This window comes from Pristiophorus japonicus, chromosome 5, assembly GCF_044704955.1.
Source record: "Pristiophorus japonicus isolate sPriJap1 chromosome 5, sPriJap1.hap1, whole genome shotgun sequence".
In the NCBI taxonomy this organism is placed as follows: domain Eukaryota; kingdom Metazoa; phylum Chordata; class Chondrichthyes; family Pristiophoridae; genus Pristiophorus; species Pristiophorus japonicus.
In genome coordinates this window covers 29404499-29419991 of record NC_091981.1, presented here as the reverse complement: position 1 = coordinate 29419991, position 15493 = coordinate 29404499, and the positions used below count along the sequence as shown (strand labels likewise).

The following is a 15493-nucleotide window of genomic DNA, read 5'->3' as shown; positions in this document are numbered from 1 at the left end:
TGGTTATGTACCTGAAGAAGAGAAATTTGCAGGGCTATGAGGAAAGAGCAAGAGAAAGACTAATTGATAGTTCTTTCGAAGAGCTGACACAGACATGATGGGCTGAATGGCCTCCCTCTGTGCTGCATGATTCTATGATCTAGTGATTAATGCTCCTTGAACTTGTCTACACGTCTATTCTTGTGCAAATACAGCAATCTTTCTTCTGGCTCAGTACCTTGAATCTTCTACAATAAGTAAGATAATGTCAGATTGTGTTGTTTTTAAATAGAAAATGACACGATCTTGTGAAGTGGGCTAGAATGGAACTTTTGGGACAAATTCCACTCCTGCATGATCAGAGTGAGCAATCGAAGTTCAAGTTTGGTCTCGAATGCACATCCCACGGTTTTTTTAAAGCAGTGAATGAGTTGCGTTTGTAAGTTACCAACCAGTGTAGGTTGAAATTAATGTAATTTCCTGTGTATATATAAAAAAGCAGGAACTGTGAGTCTCTTGCGGCACTTTCCATGGCTGGTAACTATCAGCGTAATGAACAAGTATCTCTTATTTCCATCAACGCATTTCCCAAATGAGGCAAATGACAAAACTGATGGTGTCATTCAACAAATAGAGGTCAAATTTCATTTAGTTTAGATGATGGGGAATGGTACTCAAAACAAACAGCAGTGAGTGTGGAAAAGCACTTTTTTCTTTAATTAATTGTTAAAGGTTCATGCATCATCCAGGTTCGTGCATCACCACTGAAAGTCACTTAACACCAAACTTCATATACATCACTAACACTGCTTCATTACTTGACAAACTTTGACCTCTGCTAAAGTCAGTTAATTGTCCAGAATGATCCCAATAGTTTATTTAGCAATAGTGCTGAGTTGATCATTGCTCATTTTTAACAAGTACATCTTTTAAGATAGCCCTGTTGAAAACCTTCGCAGCAGTACCCTGGAGCATATAATTTTTTTTTGCTCTTTTCTCATAGCCTTCAAGAAAAGGTGTACCATGCTTTTAAGCTTGTTGTGCTACCTCCATTATTGAGCAGAGAAAAAAATATGAATTTACAACTCTGTCATGTTTCAAAAGTCGCACCATGGCCTTGATCATTGATTTACAAATATTACCATACAGCAGAACATAAGATTACATAGGCTATACGACACAGAAACAGGCCATTTGGCCTCATTTTATGCTCCACTCGAGCCTCCTCCTGTCTTTCCTCAATGAACTCTATCAGCATAACCCTCTATTCCCTTCTCCCTCATATGCTTGTCTACCCTCTCCTTAATTGCATCTATATTATTCACTTCAACCACTCCCTGTGGTAGCGTGTTCCACTCTTTGGGTAAAGAAGTTTCTTCTGAATTCCCTATTGGATTTCTTGGTGACTATCTTATATTGATGGCCTCTAGTTATGCTCTTCCCCACAAGTGGAAACATTCTGTATCCACTCTTTCATAATTTTAAAGACCCCTCAGCCTTTTTTCAAGAGAAAAGAGACATTTAGTTTAGATGATGGGGAATGGTGCTGCAGCCTTACTCAAAACAAACAGTAGTGAGTGTCGAAAAGAGCTTTTTTTCTTTAATTGTTAACGGTTCAAGTATCACCCAGGTTTATGCATCACCACTGAATATCAATTCACACCAAATTCATGTACACCATTGATAGGATCTAACTGTTGATGGGGAAAATGTTGTAATCTTTAAAGATGAAATTACTAAATATCGAGATGAAAAGAAAAGAAATAGAAGCAGCCATCTTGGATTCAGATAGGAAATTCTGTGAGCAGTTGATGGATGGGGTGTATGTGGACTTTCAGAAAGCTTTTGACCGAACATTTAAGGAGGAGCTGGTGAGGGCAGTAATTTGGATTTAAAAACTGGTTAGAAGGGAGGAAACCAAGAGTAGATGTTGAGGGCAGTTTCTCAGTGGTTGGTTGCAGTGTCCCACAGCGATCTGTTCTGGGGCTACTTCTGTTCACTGTACGTCAATGATGTAGGTCTAGAAGGAGTGGTGTCCAAATTTGTAGATAATTCTGACCAACGGAAGGGAATATTGATAAGATGGCAGAGTGGGCAAAAAAAGTGGCAGATGGAGTTCAATGTCTGTACATGTGAAATGGTACATTATTTTTTCTTAAAGGTCATTATTCTTTGGGGTCAGGGGGTGATGTGGAACAGCAGAGGGTCTTTGAATTTGGGTTGACAAGACATTAAAAGCATTACATCAAGTGGATATAAAAGGGGTCAGAGGGTCTAGTAAGGAGGGGGAACTGAGGGAAATCTTTATTAGTCGGGAAATTGTGTTGGGGAAATTGATGGGATTGAAGGCCGATAAATCCCCAGGGCCTGATGGACTGCATCCTAGAGTACTTAAGGAGGTGGCCTTGGAAATAGCGGATGCATTGACAGTCATTTTCCAACATTCCATTGACTCTGGATCAGTTCCTATGGAGTGGAGGGTAGCCAATGTAACCCCACTTTTTAAAAAAGGAGGGAGAGAGAAAACAGGGAATTATAGACCGGTCAGCCTGACCTCAGTAGTGGGTAAAATGATGGAATCAATTATTAAGGATGTCATAGCAGTGCATCTGGAAAATGGTGACATGATAGGTCCAAGTCAGCATGGATTTGTGAAAGGGAAATCATGCTTGACAAATCTTCTGGAATTTTTTGAGGATGTTTCCAGTAAAGTGGACAAAGGAGAACCAGTTGATGTGGTATATTTGGACTTTCAGAAGGCTTTCGACAAGGTCCCACACAAGAGATTAATGTGCAAAGTTAAAGCACATGGGATTGGGGGTAGTGTGCTGACGTGGATTGAGAACTGGTTGTCAGACAGGAAGCAAAGAGTAGGAGTAAACGGGTACTTTTCAGAATGGCAGGCAGTGACTAGTGGAGTGCCGCAAGGTTCTGTGCTGGGGCCCCAGCTGTTTACATTGTACATTAATGATTTAGACGAGGGGATTAAATGCAGTATCTCCAAATTTGCGGATGATACTAAGTTGGGTGGCAGTGTGAGCTGCGAGGAGGATGCTATTAGGCTGCAGAGTGACTTGGATAGGTTAGGTGAGTGGGCAAATGCATGGCAGATGAAGTATAATGTGGATAAATGTGAGGTTATCCACTTTGGTGGTAAAAACAGAGAGACAGACTATTATCTGAATGGTGACAGATTAGGAAAAGGGAAGGTGCAACGAGACCTGGGTGTCATGGTACATCAGTCATTGAAGGTTAGCATGCAGGTACAGCAGGCGGTTAAGAAAGCAAATGGCATGTTGGCCTTCATAGCGAGGGGATTTGAATACAGGGGCAGGGAGGTGTTGCTACAGTTGTACAGGGCCTTGGTGAGGCCACACCTGGAGTATTGTGTACAGTTTTGGTCTCCTAACTTGAGGAAGGACATTCTTGCTATTGAGGGAGTGCAGCGAAGGTTCACCAGACTGATTCCCGGGATGGCGGGACTGACCTATCAAGAAAGATTGGATCAACTGGGCTTGTATTCATTGGAGTTCAGAAGAATGAGAGGGGACCTCATAGAAACGTTTAAAATTCTGACGGGTTTAGACAGGTTAGATGCAGAAAGAATGTTCCCAATGTTTGGGAAGTCCAGAACCAGGGGTCACAGTCTGAGGATAAGGGGTAAGCCATTTAGGACCGAGATGAGGAGAAACTTCTTCACCCAGAGAGTGGTGAACCTGTGGAATTCTCTACCACAGAAAGTAGTTGAGGCCAATTCACTAAATATATTCAAAAGGGAGTTAGATGAAGTCCTTACTACTCGGGGAATCAAGGGTTATGGCGAGAAAGCAGGAAGGGGGTACTGAAGTTTCATGTTCAGCCATGAACTCATTGAATGGCGGTGCAGGCTAGAAGGGCTGAATGGCCTGCTCCTGCACCTATTTTCTATGTTTCTATGTTTCTATGGATCAGGCCATAAAGAAAGCTAATGGAATACTAGGTTTTAAGGTAAGAAGTATAGAATTAAAAGCTGAGTAAGACCACAGTTTGAGTAATGTGCAGCTTTGGACTTCACACTATATAGGAAGGATGTTGAAGCAATAGAGAGGGTGCAACATGATTCACTGGGATGCTGTCTGGTATGAGGAAATACAAAGAAAAACTTGAAAAACTGGCATTGATTTCATTAAAATAAAGGAAATTACATGATAATTATTATGGGATTGGACAAAGCAGATAGGAACAGATTGTTTCCAGTAATTGAGGCTCTAGAACAAGAGGCACAGATACCAAATCAAATGTAGGCGATTTGGGACAACTTGCTCCGTGGATTCTCATTTCTGTTCAGGTTGGACTCAACTCCGATTTTTTTCAGGTTGCATTTGTACTACAGCACTGGAGCGAGGGGAAACCGCTTCACAGAATGCAACAGTTACACTGTGTCAATGCAGCTTGTTATTTTTGCTGGTTGTAAAAGTCAAAAATCTTAGATCTTTTGTGATGTCTAATTTGGAATATCACCAGGCAACTTGGACATTTTGCTAGATTGCTAGAAAGTGGGCTATCTGTTTTATCTTGGCTTATTTTCTTTGTTTTCCCCTCCATTTTGTTTTAAATCCCCTGGAATTGGGACCTGGTTCCTCCCCACTTCTCCTTTGCCCTCCGCACGCACACTAACGTGCACGCACTGTAACGTGCGTGCACATACCACCAACACAATCTCTTGTTCACACTTTCAGTTATTTATCTGGGGCAGGATAATGTGCTGGTCCACCCCACAGATATTTCCAGAAGTAGTGTCGATGTCGCACTTCGGCTGATCTACAGGATAAGAATATAAGAAATAGGAGCACGAGTAGGCCATATGGCCCCTCGAGCCTGCTCCGCCATTCAATACGATCATGGCTGATCCAATCATGGACTCAGGTCCACCTCCCTGCCCGCTCCCCATAACCCCTTATTCCCTTATTGTTTCAGAAACTGTCTATTTCTGTCTTAACTTTATTCAATGTCCCAGCTTCCACAGCTCTCTGAGGCAGCGAATTCCGCAGATCCACAACCCTCTGAGAGAAGAAATGTCTCCTCATCTCAGTTTTAAATGGGCGGCCTCTTATTCTAAGATTTTGCCCTCTAGTTCTAGCCTCCCCTATCAGTAGAAACATCCTCTCTTGTCAAGCCTGCTCATAATCTTATACATTTCGATAAGATCACCTCTCAATCTTCTGAATTCCAATGAGTAGAGGCCCAACCTACTCAACCTTTCCTATAAGTCAACCCCCTCATCCTTGGAATCAACCTAGTGAACCTTCTCTGAACTGCCTATGGAAATCAAAACTGCACGCAGTATTCCAGGTGTGGCCTCACCAATACCCTGTTCACTGTAGCAAGATTTCCTTGCTTTTATACTCCATCCCCTTTGCAATAAAGGCCAAGATTCCATTGGCTTTCCTGATCACTTGCTGTACCTGCATACTAACCTTTGGTGTTTCTTGCACAAGTACCCCCAGATCCCGCTGTACTGCAGCACTTTGCAATCTCTCTCCATTTAAATAATAACCTGCTCTTTGATTTTTTTTTTCTGCAGAAGTGCATGACGTCACACTTTCCAACATTATACTCCATCTGCCAAATTTTTGCCCACTCACTTAGCCTGTCTGTGTCCTTTTGCAGATTTGTTGTGTCCTCCTCACACACTGTTTTTTCTCTCATCTTTGTATCGTCAGCAAACTTTTCTTGTTCTACTTTTTTCTGCTCATGTCTTGCTCAATATAACTGATGCTAGTAAACTCAACCTTTACGGGTAACAGAGTCTGAGCCTGACTTTTGAAGTCAAATCTATAAATTGAAATTCCAACAAGAATGTCCGAGACTTTCCAATTGACATTTTTACACTGTTTACATATTTAATGTAAATGTTCTTCAATGTAAGCAAGTGCACAGTTATGCATATAGGTACTTGTAATAAGGACATGAATACAGCATGAATGGGCACCAGTTAAAGGTAAAAGAGAGGTGGAAAGATTTTGGACTGATCATTGACTGTTCCCTCAAGGTTCAAGCCATGGCCAAAGTAAACCAGTTCCTGGTGCATGACAGGGTTTGCAAAGGCTTTTCTTTAACCTCGATTTGAGAACTCTCACCAGTACCTCATCTTTACCTCACTACCGCACCCCACCACCCCCAAAATAAACCTTAAAAAGGAAATTCACTGGCAGAAGATGCAGAGAAAAGCAGATCCCTGGTCTGAGATGATTTGAGCTATGAAGACAAACTTTATCCCTGGAGCGACAGAGACTTGGAGGAGATCTGACCCATGTATTTATGGTGATTAAAGGAATGAGAACTCTGCAAATATAGTGCGTTTGAGGTGATGTGTGCTGGGCAGATCTAGAAGCCACCGATACCAGCTGAGGGGGTGGGAGGAAAGGTCGGATGTGTAGATGTTTCAATTGTCCCAGAGAGCGATTGACCTGTGGCATAGGCTTTGGAAAGGGATTGTGGAGACTGATTCCTTGTAGTCCTCCAAGGAGATGTACTTTTGGGAAAACCAGGTGATAATCATGGCATATGGACGCAAGAGCGGATTTTTCTGAAATAGTGCCTGGAGCTCCTGGATTTGTTGAATCAGTGGAGGGGAATGGGAGAGGAACTTTTAACAGAGCATTCCTCAATTGGCAGCAGTTCTTTGGATTTTGCCTCTTGCTGAAGATGGGGATGGAAAGAGGTGATTGGTGCACTGGCATGGAATCGGCCAAAAGATGGGAGTCGTCAAATATGAGCACATAAGTAGTTTCACGCTGGTGTTAATTGCTGATTGGACATGTATTTGTATGTACTGAGCTACCTCTTTCAAACACACGATGCTCCTCGGAGCCATCTGTGTAAAGACTGCACTGGCTGGCATTCTCATTCAAGGTTTTCATGTAAAGATGTTGCCATAGCAAAAGCTTTGGATGTTAGCAAAGTTGTGTAAACACTCTTGCCTCCCTCTTGCACTGATGCATGATATATAATGCAACACAGTGTAAGTAACTACGAGCACTACAGAGCAGTGGGACAGTAGCATAATTATAAGCTTTGTACTGCTGTCTGTGTGCTACCATTGTTCCTTCACAAGGGTGAAATTGAGAAGAGTTTGTAGCTGGGTGTGTTTGCAAGGCAGGAACCTAATCGAGAGGTTCAGAGATAAACGAGTTGCACTTCAGCGGTTTATCTCTGAACTTAAGATTAGATTACTGCCCATCAATCTCTCATTGATGTATCTTTAAATTAATTTGCACTTTCAATTCTAAGGGTTAGGTGAAATTGCTTTTCATCTAGCTATCTTCTAACATTGAATTATATACCAATATCTAATTTATTCATCGTCTGTGACACATCAAGTATGTCCTTGCTGTGTAGCCTAGATCCAAGATGATTATTAGTGGATTAGTAATCATGATGATGTAATTCTTGCAGAATTATCAAATTCTGTATCAAAGCTGTAAAATACGAGGAATTTCTGTCTGTGTGCAAGGTTCATCTGAGGCATACAGCTGACCAGCACTGAGTGCAATAATATTTTAAAAGGAATGGATTTAATTCTGTGTGGTGCGTGGCAATTTACTGATTATCCGAGATCTGGGTCGGGTGAAGTGGTACTCTGAGACTAACGGTTTATTAGTTTGAACAGAAGTACATGTGCATATTGCAATTTCAAACATTCCACTCTCCTGAAAGCATTGACTACGCAGCTCTACAGGCCTCGGATATGCTCTGGTATCCAACCCAAGTGGCCATGTTAATTGGTTATTCAGTCTCGGGAGGCTGGAGGTGTGAATGCTGCCATGTGTTGCCTATTGCCTAACACTTGATCAGCTCCGCTGGGCGGGCCACATTGCTCGCATGCCAGACACGAGACTCCCAAAGCAAGCGCTCTACTCGGAACTCCTTCACGGCAAACGAGCCGAAGGTGGGCAGAGGAAACGTTACAAGGACACCCTCAAAGCCTCCCTGATAAAGTGTGACAGCCCCATTGACACCTGGGAGTCCCTGGCCAAAGACCGCCCTAAGTGGAGGAAGTGCATCCGGGAGGGCGCTAGGCTCCTCGAGTCTCGTTGCCGAGAGCATGCAGAAATCAAGCGCAGGCAGCGGAAAGAGCGTGCAGCAAACCAGTCCCACACACCCCTTCCCTCAACGACTATCTGTCCTAACTGTGACAGAGACTGTGGTTCTCATATTGGATTGTACAGCCACCTAAGAACTCACTTCAGGAGTGAAAACAAGTCTTCCTCGATTCCGAGGGACTACCTTTGATGATGATTGTACACCTTCGGAGTTAGGCAATCAGCTGTTGGATAAACCGCTGGGGATCTGGTTCCAAACCAAATAGAGGGATACAAGTACAAGTAAAATTGATCAAACCTTGTGTGAAACAAGATGGCTCCTGAGCTGTTGGCACAAGGAAATTATATGCCAAGGACATCAACTGGGATAAAATGTAGGGAGTATGATTAGATGGGCACATTTTGTTGAATGATTTTTTTTGAGAGGTTGGGAGATATATTAAAAAGAAAGACTTGCATTTATATAGCGCATTTCATGACCATCGGATGTCTCAAATCGCATTTACAGCCAATGAAGTACTTTTTGAAATGTAGTCACTGTTGTAATGTCGGAAATGCGACAGCTAATTTGCGCACAGCAAGCTCCTAAAAACAGCAATGTGATAATGACCCGATAATCTTTTTTTTGTTATGTTGATTGAGGGATAAATATTGTCCAGGACACCAGGGATAACGCCCCTGCTCTTCTTTGAATAGTACCATGGGATCTTTTACATCCACCTGAGCGAGCAGATGGAGCCTCGGTTTAGTGTCTCATCTGAAAGACGGCACCTCCAACAGTGCAGCACTCCCTCAGCATTGCACTGGAGTGTCAGCCTAGATTTATGTGCTCCAGTCCCTGGAGTGGGACTTGAACCAACAACCTTCTGATTCGGAGGCGAGTGTGCTACCCACTGAGCCACAGTTGGCACTGTTGAGAACTTTTCCACTGCATCTGAACTGGGTTGTGTGGAATCTGCAATTGAGTAGCTGGTGGAAGGACGGGCCTTTGTTGGCTGAATTATTTTTTTCTTGTCCTATGCTTCAGAGTTTGCAGAGAATGCTGGGAAGTAGTTTTGTTGGGCCCAAACAGCAATTTCCAGCAGGTTAACTGAGGTCCTACATTAAATAAAATGCTGCCTTCAACTCTTTGTATGACTAAATACTCTTGTATTGTTTTCAGGAGGGGAAAGAAGCACAGTATGATCCTACGGACCCAGCTCTCAGTCAGAGTCCATGCCTGCATTGGTAAGTCAAATCTTTCCCTTGTAATGAGAAGGTGAGTGAGTTTCAGGTTCGAACACTAGCATTGAAATGGAAATTGACTCGGGAGCAGTGAAAGTGAAACACATTGTGCTGACTGACTTATAAAGTCTGGGGTTTATTGATTGGTTTGTGTTGGAGGCATATTCAAAGAGGATAGTCAACGTTGAATGGCCATTTATTAGTGGGTATATGTTATCAGTTTCTTATCGCGATGGGCTGTTAATGTGCGCAGGATTCGGCGTGATAACCAGCACTGCGAAACACACTGGCGGACATATCTTGCTTGGATAGTGTGCCATTACTATAGGGAACGTGATTCGATTGTACAAGTATGTAGTGACGCTGCTGTACCTAGATCCAGTGCTACACAAATGAGTATCTGGTCTCCGATCACCACTACTGCTTATTCTACTCTCCACTCTGCTCTGCTGGGTTTGCAACTTGTCCCATTTACAGCATTTTTGCACAGAATTTGACACCAGTACTTGTGTCAGCCATACAGTACCAGCTGTAAGCCTCCTGCTCTCGTGCTTTGTGTTGTACTATTTCCATTAGCTCTCCCAGTACAGAGTTGGTTGTCTTAAGCCAGGTAAAACTGAGTGCTCCAATGCAATAACAGTGATTGTGGGATCATCCCAGTAACACATTGGCATTACTGGATTTCTGTTTCACAATAGAGTAGAGAGCCTTTCAAGCAGACAACTTAGATATCCGAGTGATTGTTGCTGCTTCTGTGACGGATGTATTGGATAGGGTGCAGAGAAAAACAATAAAAACAGTTTGTGGGTTGAGGGGATGAGCAGTGAGGAATGTTGTGAAGCTAAAACCCTACAATCTGGACAGAAGATGGTTCAAGGGACACCTTCTTGAGGTGTATATTAATATTAAATGATAAAGTTATGATAAACCGTCAGGCTAGAAGATATGCAGAAGGTAAATTTTAGATTACAAAAGTAAATTTTAGAACAGATACTGGGACCAACTACACTCGAAGCTGATTAACATTTTGAATAACTGAGATGAGGCAGGCATTAGGAGTGTTCGGAATGTAGTTTGATGCTAGGCTGCGTGAGTACGGAAGCACTGATTTTCAACTTCTCTTGTAATGCACTTCTTGTAAATATTCCCACCTACTGACCCACTTCCAGGGATTCTGTTAACAAACGTTTGAAAGACTGAGTCAGCTACCCAAAGGGAAACACGCCATTATTGCGGAAAATGTGTCTTCTTCTTGCATTGCAACATAAATAATGTTAAGTCAACATACAAGGAAAAATTCAGAAAAGTGATGACAGATGGACAGAAATCTGATGATCTTTAACAATCTGGGATCTCCTCACAGATCATCTATACCCGGAGTTCCAATTTGAAAGCATGCCTGCTCGAAGGGTGAGCTTCAGTGTGCTGAGTGAACTTGTTTTTTTTGTCCTTGGCTGCTCTGATGATCATATGTACTTAATGCTCGAAAGTCTACACGACCGAGACAGTTGGTCTCAAGGAGCGGAAATTTGTCTTCGGCTGAGACGGATAGTAAGTGGAGTCTTTCAAGATGCAGTATGATTTATGCAGTATTAAATCATTTTTTCATCCACTTTCAGGCTTGAATTTGGTGTTAGCTTTAGCACATGAGTAAGTAGTTTCTGGCCTGCTGCTAACCTATGGCCACAGTTCCCATTCACTGCAGTGAGCAGGAGCAGTTGTCCACAGTCCCAGGCTATTCTCCAAGATTAGGGATTTACCTAAAGTTTACCTGATTATTTGATGGAAAGGTGAATGAACTGCGGGTACCGATTCATATTTGTATCCCCTTTGTCTGGAAATTCGCAGCTGATTTGAGACCAAATGGCGTGACTCCAGGTCCATATTTGCACAGCGCCAGCTCTGGATTTACTCCAGAGCAAAACCAAGCCAGGCTTTGCTACTGAGTTGAGTGCTTTAAAATCCAGCATATAAATGACATCTGCATGCAAGATTTTAGGATTTGCAGACATGAGCATGTGAAATTTGTGCCCAGGCAGCTAGGATGTCTCATTTTAGAAAGCTTGATTTTTCATTCTGTAGTTGGTTGAATTAAAGCATTCCGTATAACCGTGGCAATGCTGGGGAATTCCCAGACTTCATCCCTCACCAAATAGAACCTTCCTATTGTATCCCATTATCAAAGAGCCTATTAGATCATAAGAACATAAGAATTAGGAGCCAGAGTAGGCCAGTCGGCCCCTCGAGCCTACTCCACCATTCAATAAGATCATGGCTGATCTTCTACCTCAACTCCACTTTCTTGCACTATCCCCATATCCCTTGATTCCCTTAATATCCAAAACTCTATCGATCTCTTGAATATAAAAGACTGAGCCTCCACAGCCCTCTGAGGTAGAGAATGCCAAAGATTCAACACCCTCTCAGTGAAGAAATTTCTCCTCGTCTCAGTCCTAAATAGCTGACCCCTTATTCTGAGATGGTAACCCCTGGTTCTGGACTCCCCAGCCAGAGGAAACATCCTCCTTGCATCTACCCTGTCCAGTCTAAGAATTTTGTATGTTTCAATGAGATCACATCTCATTCTTCTAAACACTAGAGAATGTAGAGGCTGAGTCTACCCAATCTCTCCTCGTAGGACAATCCCCCCCCTCCCCCATCCCAAGAATCAGTCTGGCGAACCTTCGTTGCACTCCCTCTATGGCAAAGATATCCATTACATTTGGACCATTACATATGAGTTAACCAAGTCTGAGCCAAACCTAAATTGCTGGTTATGATCTTTATTTTGGCTCAAAGGAAAAGTGAAAACTTGGCTTATCGGCATGCTAATTTGAGCTAAAAATTAGCAAAGCTTTGTTAAGTTATGTTTGCTTTTTCAGGCCTGTTATTCTGCATCAGTGAGCTTGATGATGTTTCTGTCCAGCTTCTAAGCTTCATTTTCCTGATTGGCATTCACATATACCCTGCATCATAAAATGTTTCTTCCGTTGGAAACTGGAGGATGAAGTAGTGCGCCAGTTGCAGAGTCTGGTGAGAAAGCGCCCAGGGATGGGTGTGGAAGTCTGATGGACTTTGGACCAGGTTAACTAATCTCTACCATACTCTTCCTTGATTCGTACAAATCATTAAGTCTGGCCATCTAACAGAAGTGTGCTGGCATCGCTGTTAGATATGGCCCTTACGGGTAAAGGGATCAAGGGGTATGGAGAGAAAGCAGGAAAGGGGTACTGAGGTGAATGATCAGCCATGATCTTATTGAATGGTGGTGCAGGCTCGAAGGGCCAAATGGCCGACTCCTGCACCTATTTTCTATGTTTCTAAGAGTGGGTTGCAGTGATAAATCACAGCATTGCACATTTATGGCCTTGAAAAACCAGAACCGAACTTCGCACCATGCGTCAACGCCACGCAATGCTGGCGCGAAGCTGCTGCTGCCCAGTCAACGCCTAATGCCGGTGTTATCAGCTGAATTTAAATTACCAGTATAATAAATTACCAGCACTTGAAAGTCATGGTTGTTGGTTAAGGATGGTCCCCTATATTCTGAACTGGCTAGTGACGAGGCAGTTTGAAATGGTGAGGAAAGTGTCCAGTGAATTTCATATACCAAATAAGCCCAAAGCTTGGTTGTTAAGTAAAAACAGAAATAATAAACCCCATTGGTAAATTTGAAACTTTCTCTGTTTTTCACGTATTTCTATTTGTCCCCTTCAGGTCTTGTGCTTATTATTCCCCAATCAAAAAGCTGTGGGTGAGTGACCTGCTCACCATTCTGTCAACCCTTTTGTGGGGCCGAAATTCAGCTGATAATGCCAGCATTAGGCGTTGACTGGGCAGCAGCAGCTTCGCGCCAGTATTGCATGGCGTTGACGCATGGTGCGAAGTTCGGTTCTGGTTTTTCAAGGCCATAAAATGTGCAATGCTGTGATTTATCACTGCAACCCACTCTTAGAAACATAGAAAATAGGTGCAGGAGTAGTCCATTCGGCCATTCGAGCCTGCACCACCATTGAATAAGATCATAGCTGATCATTCCCTCAGTACCCCTTTCCTGCTTTCTCTCCATACCCCTTGATCCCCTTAGCCGTAAGGGCCATATCTAACTCCCTCTTGAATATATCCAATGAACTGGCATCAACAACTCTCTGTGGCAGGGAATTTCACAGGTTAACAACTCTCTGAGTGAAGAAGTTTCTCCTCAACTCAGTCCTAAATGGCCTACCCCTTATCCTAAGACTGTGTCCCCTGGTTCTGGACTTCCCCAACATCGGGAACATTCTACCCACATCTAACCTGTCCCATCCCATCAGAATCTTATATGTTTCTATGAGATCCCCTCTCATCCTTCTAAACTCCAATGTATAAAGACCCAGTTGATCCAGTCTCTCCTCATATGTCAGTCCAGCCATCCCAGGAATCAGTCTGGTGAACCTTTGCTGCACTCCCTCAATAGCAAGAATTCCTTCCTCAGATTAGGAGACCAAAACTGAACACAGTATTCCAGGTGAGGCCTCACCAAGGCCGTGTACAACTGCAGTAAGACCTCCCTGCTCCTGTACTCAATTCCCCTAGCTATGAAGGCCAACATACCATTTGCCTTCTTCACCGCCTGCTGTACCTGTTTGCCAACTTTCAATGACTGATGAACCATGACACCCAGGTCTCATTGCACCTCCCCTTTTCCTAATCTGCCGCCATTCAGATAATCTGCCTTCGTGTTTTTGCCCCCAAAGTGAAAAACCTCACATTTATCCACATTATACTGCATCTGCCATGCATTTGCCCACTCACCTAACCTGTCCAAGTCACCCTGCAGCCTCTTAGCGTCCCCCTCACAGCTCACACCGCCACCCAGTTTAGTGTCATCTGCAAACTTGGAGATATTACACTCAATTCCTTCATCTAAATCATTGATGTATATTGTAAAGAGCTGGGGTCTCAGCACTGAGCCCTGCGGCACTCCCACTAGTCACTGCCTGCCATTCCTAAAAGGACCTGTTTATCCCGACTCTCTGCTTCCTGTTTGCCAACCAGTTCTCTATCCACATCAGTATATTACCCACAATACTATGTGCTTTGATTTTGCACACCAATCTCTTGTGTGGGACCTTGTCAAAAGCCTTCTGAAAGTCCAAATACACCACATCCACTGGTTCTCCCTTGTCCACTCTACTCGTTACATCCTCAAAAAATTCCAGAAGATTTGTCAAGCATGATTTCCCCTTCATAAATCCATGCTGACTTGGACCGATCCTGTCACTGCTTTCCAAATGTGCTGCTATTTCATCCTTAATAATTGATTCCAACATTTTCCCTACTATGTCAGGCTGACCAGTCTATAATTACCCGCTTTCTCTCTCCCTCCCTTTTTTAAAAAAGTGGTGGTACATTAGCTACCCTCCAGTCTATAGAAACTGATCCAGAGTTGATAGACTGTTGGAAAATGATCACCAATGCATCCACTATTTCTAGGGTCACTTCCTTAAGTACTCTGGGATGCATACTATCAAGCCTTGGGGATTTATCGGCCTTCAATCCCATCAATTTCCCTAACACATTTTCCCGCCTGATAAGGATATCCTTCAGTTCCTCCTTCTCACTAAACCCTCGATCCCCTAGTATTTCCGGAAGGTTATTTGTGTCTGTCTTCATAAAGACAGAACCAAAGTATTTGCTCAATTGGTCTGCCATTTCTTTGTTCCCCATTATAAATTCACCTGAATCCGACTGCAAGGGACCTACGTTTGTCTTCACTAATCTTTTTCTCTTCACATATCTATAGAAGCTTTTGCAGTCACTTTTTATGTTTCCAGCAAGCTGCTTCTCGTACTCTATTTTCCCCCTCTTAATTAAACCCTTTGTCCTCCTCTGCTGAATTCTAAATTTCTCCCAGTCCTCAGGTTTGCTGCTTTTTCTGGCCAATTTATATCCCTTCCTTGGATTTAATACTATCCTTAATTTCCCTTGTTATCCACGGTTGAGCCACCTTCCCCGTTTTACTTTTACTCCAGACAGGGATGTACAATTGCTGAAGTTCATCCATGTGATCTTTAAATGTTTGCCATTGCCTATCCACCGTCAACCCTTTCAGTATCATTTGCCAGTCTATTCTAGCCAATTCACGCCTCAAACCATCAAAGTTACCTTTCCTTAAGTTCAGGACCCTAGTTTCTGAATTAACTGTGTCACTCTCCATCCTAATA

The 15493-nt window shown here is 43.0% G+C and overlaps 1 protein-coding gene across 8 annotated transcripts in view; it reads left to right on the top strand.

Moving 5' to 3' along the window:
• Positions 1–15493, top strand: part of fhod3b (formin homology 2 domain containing 3b) — a 679123-nt gene that overhangs the window by 67676 nt on the left and 595954 nt on the right. For all 8 annotated transcript variants that reach the window (XM_070880475.1, XM_070880473.1, XM_070880474.1 and 5 more), the window contains exon 3: positions 9226–9290. In XM_070880475.1, coding sequence (XP_070736576.1) covers positions 9226–9290 — 65 coding nt within the window. The remainder of the gene's footprint in view (positions 1–9225; positions 9291–15493) is intronic.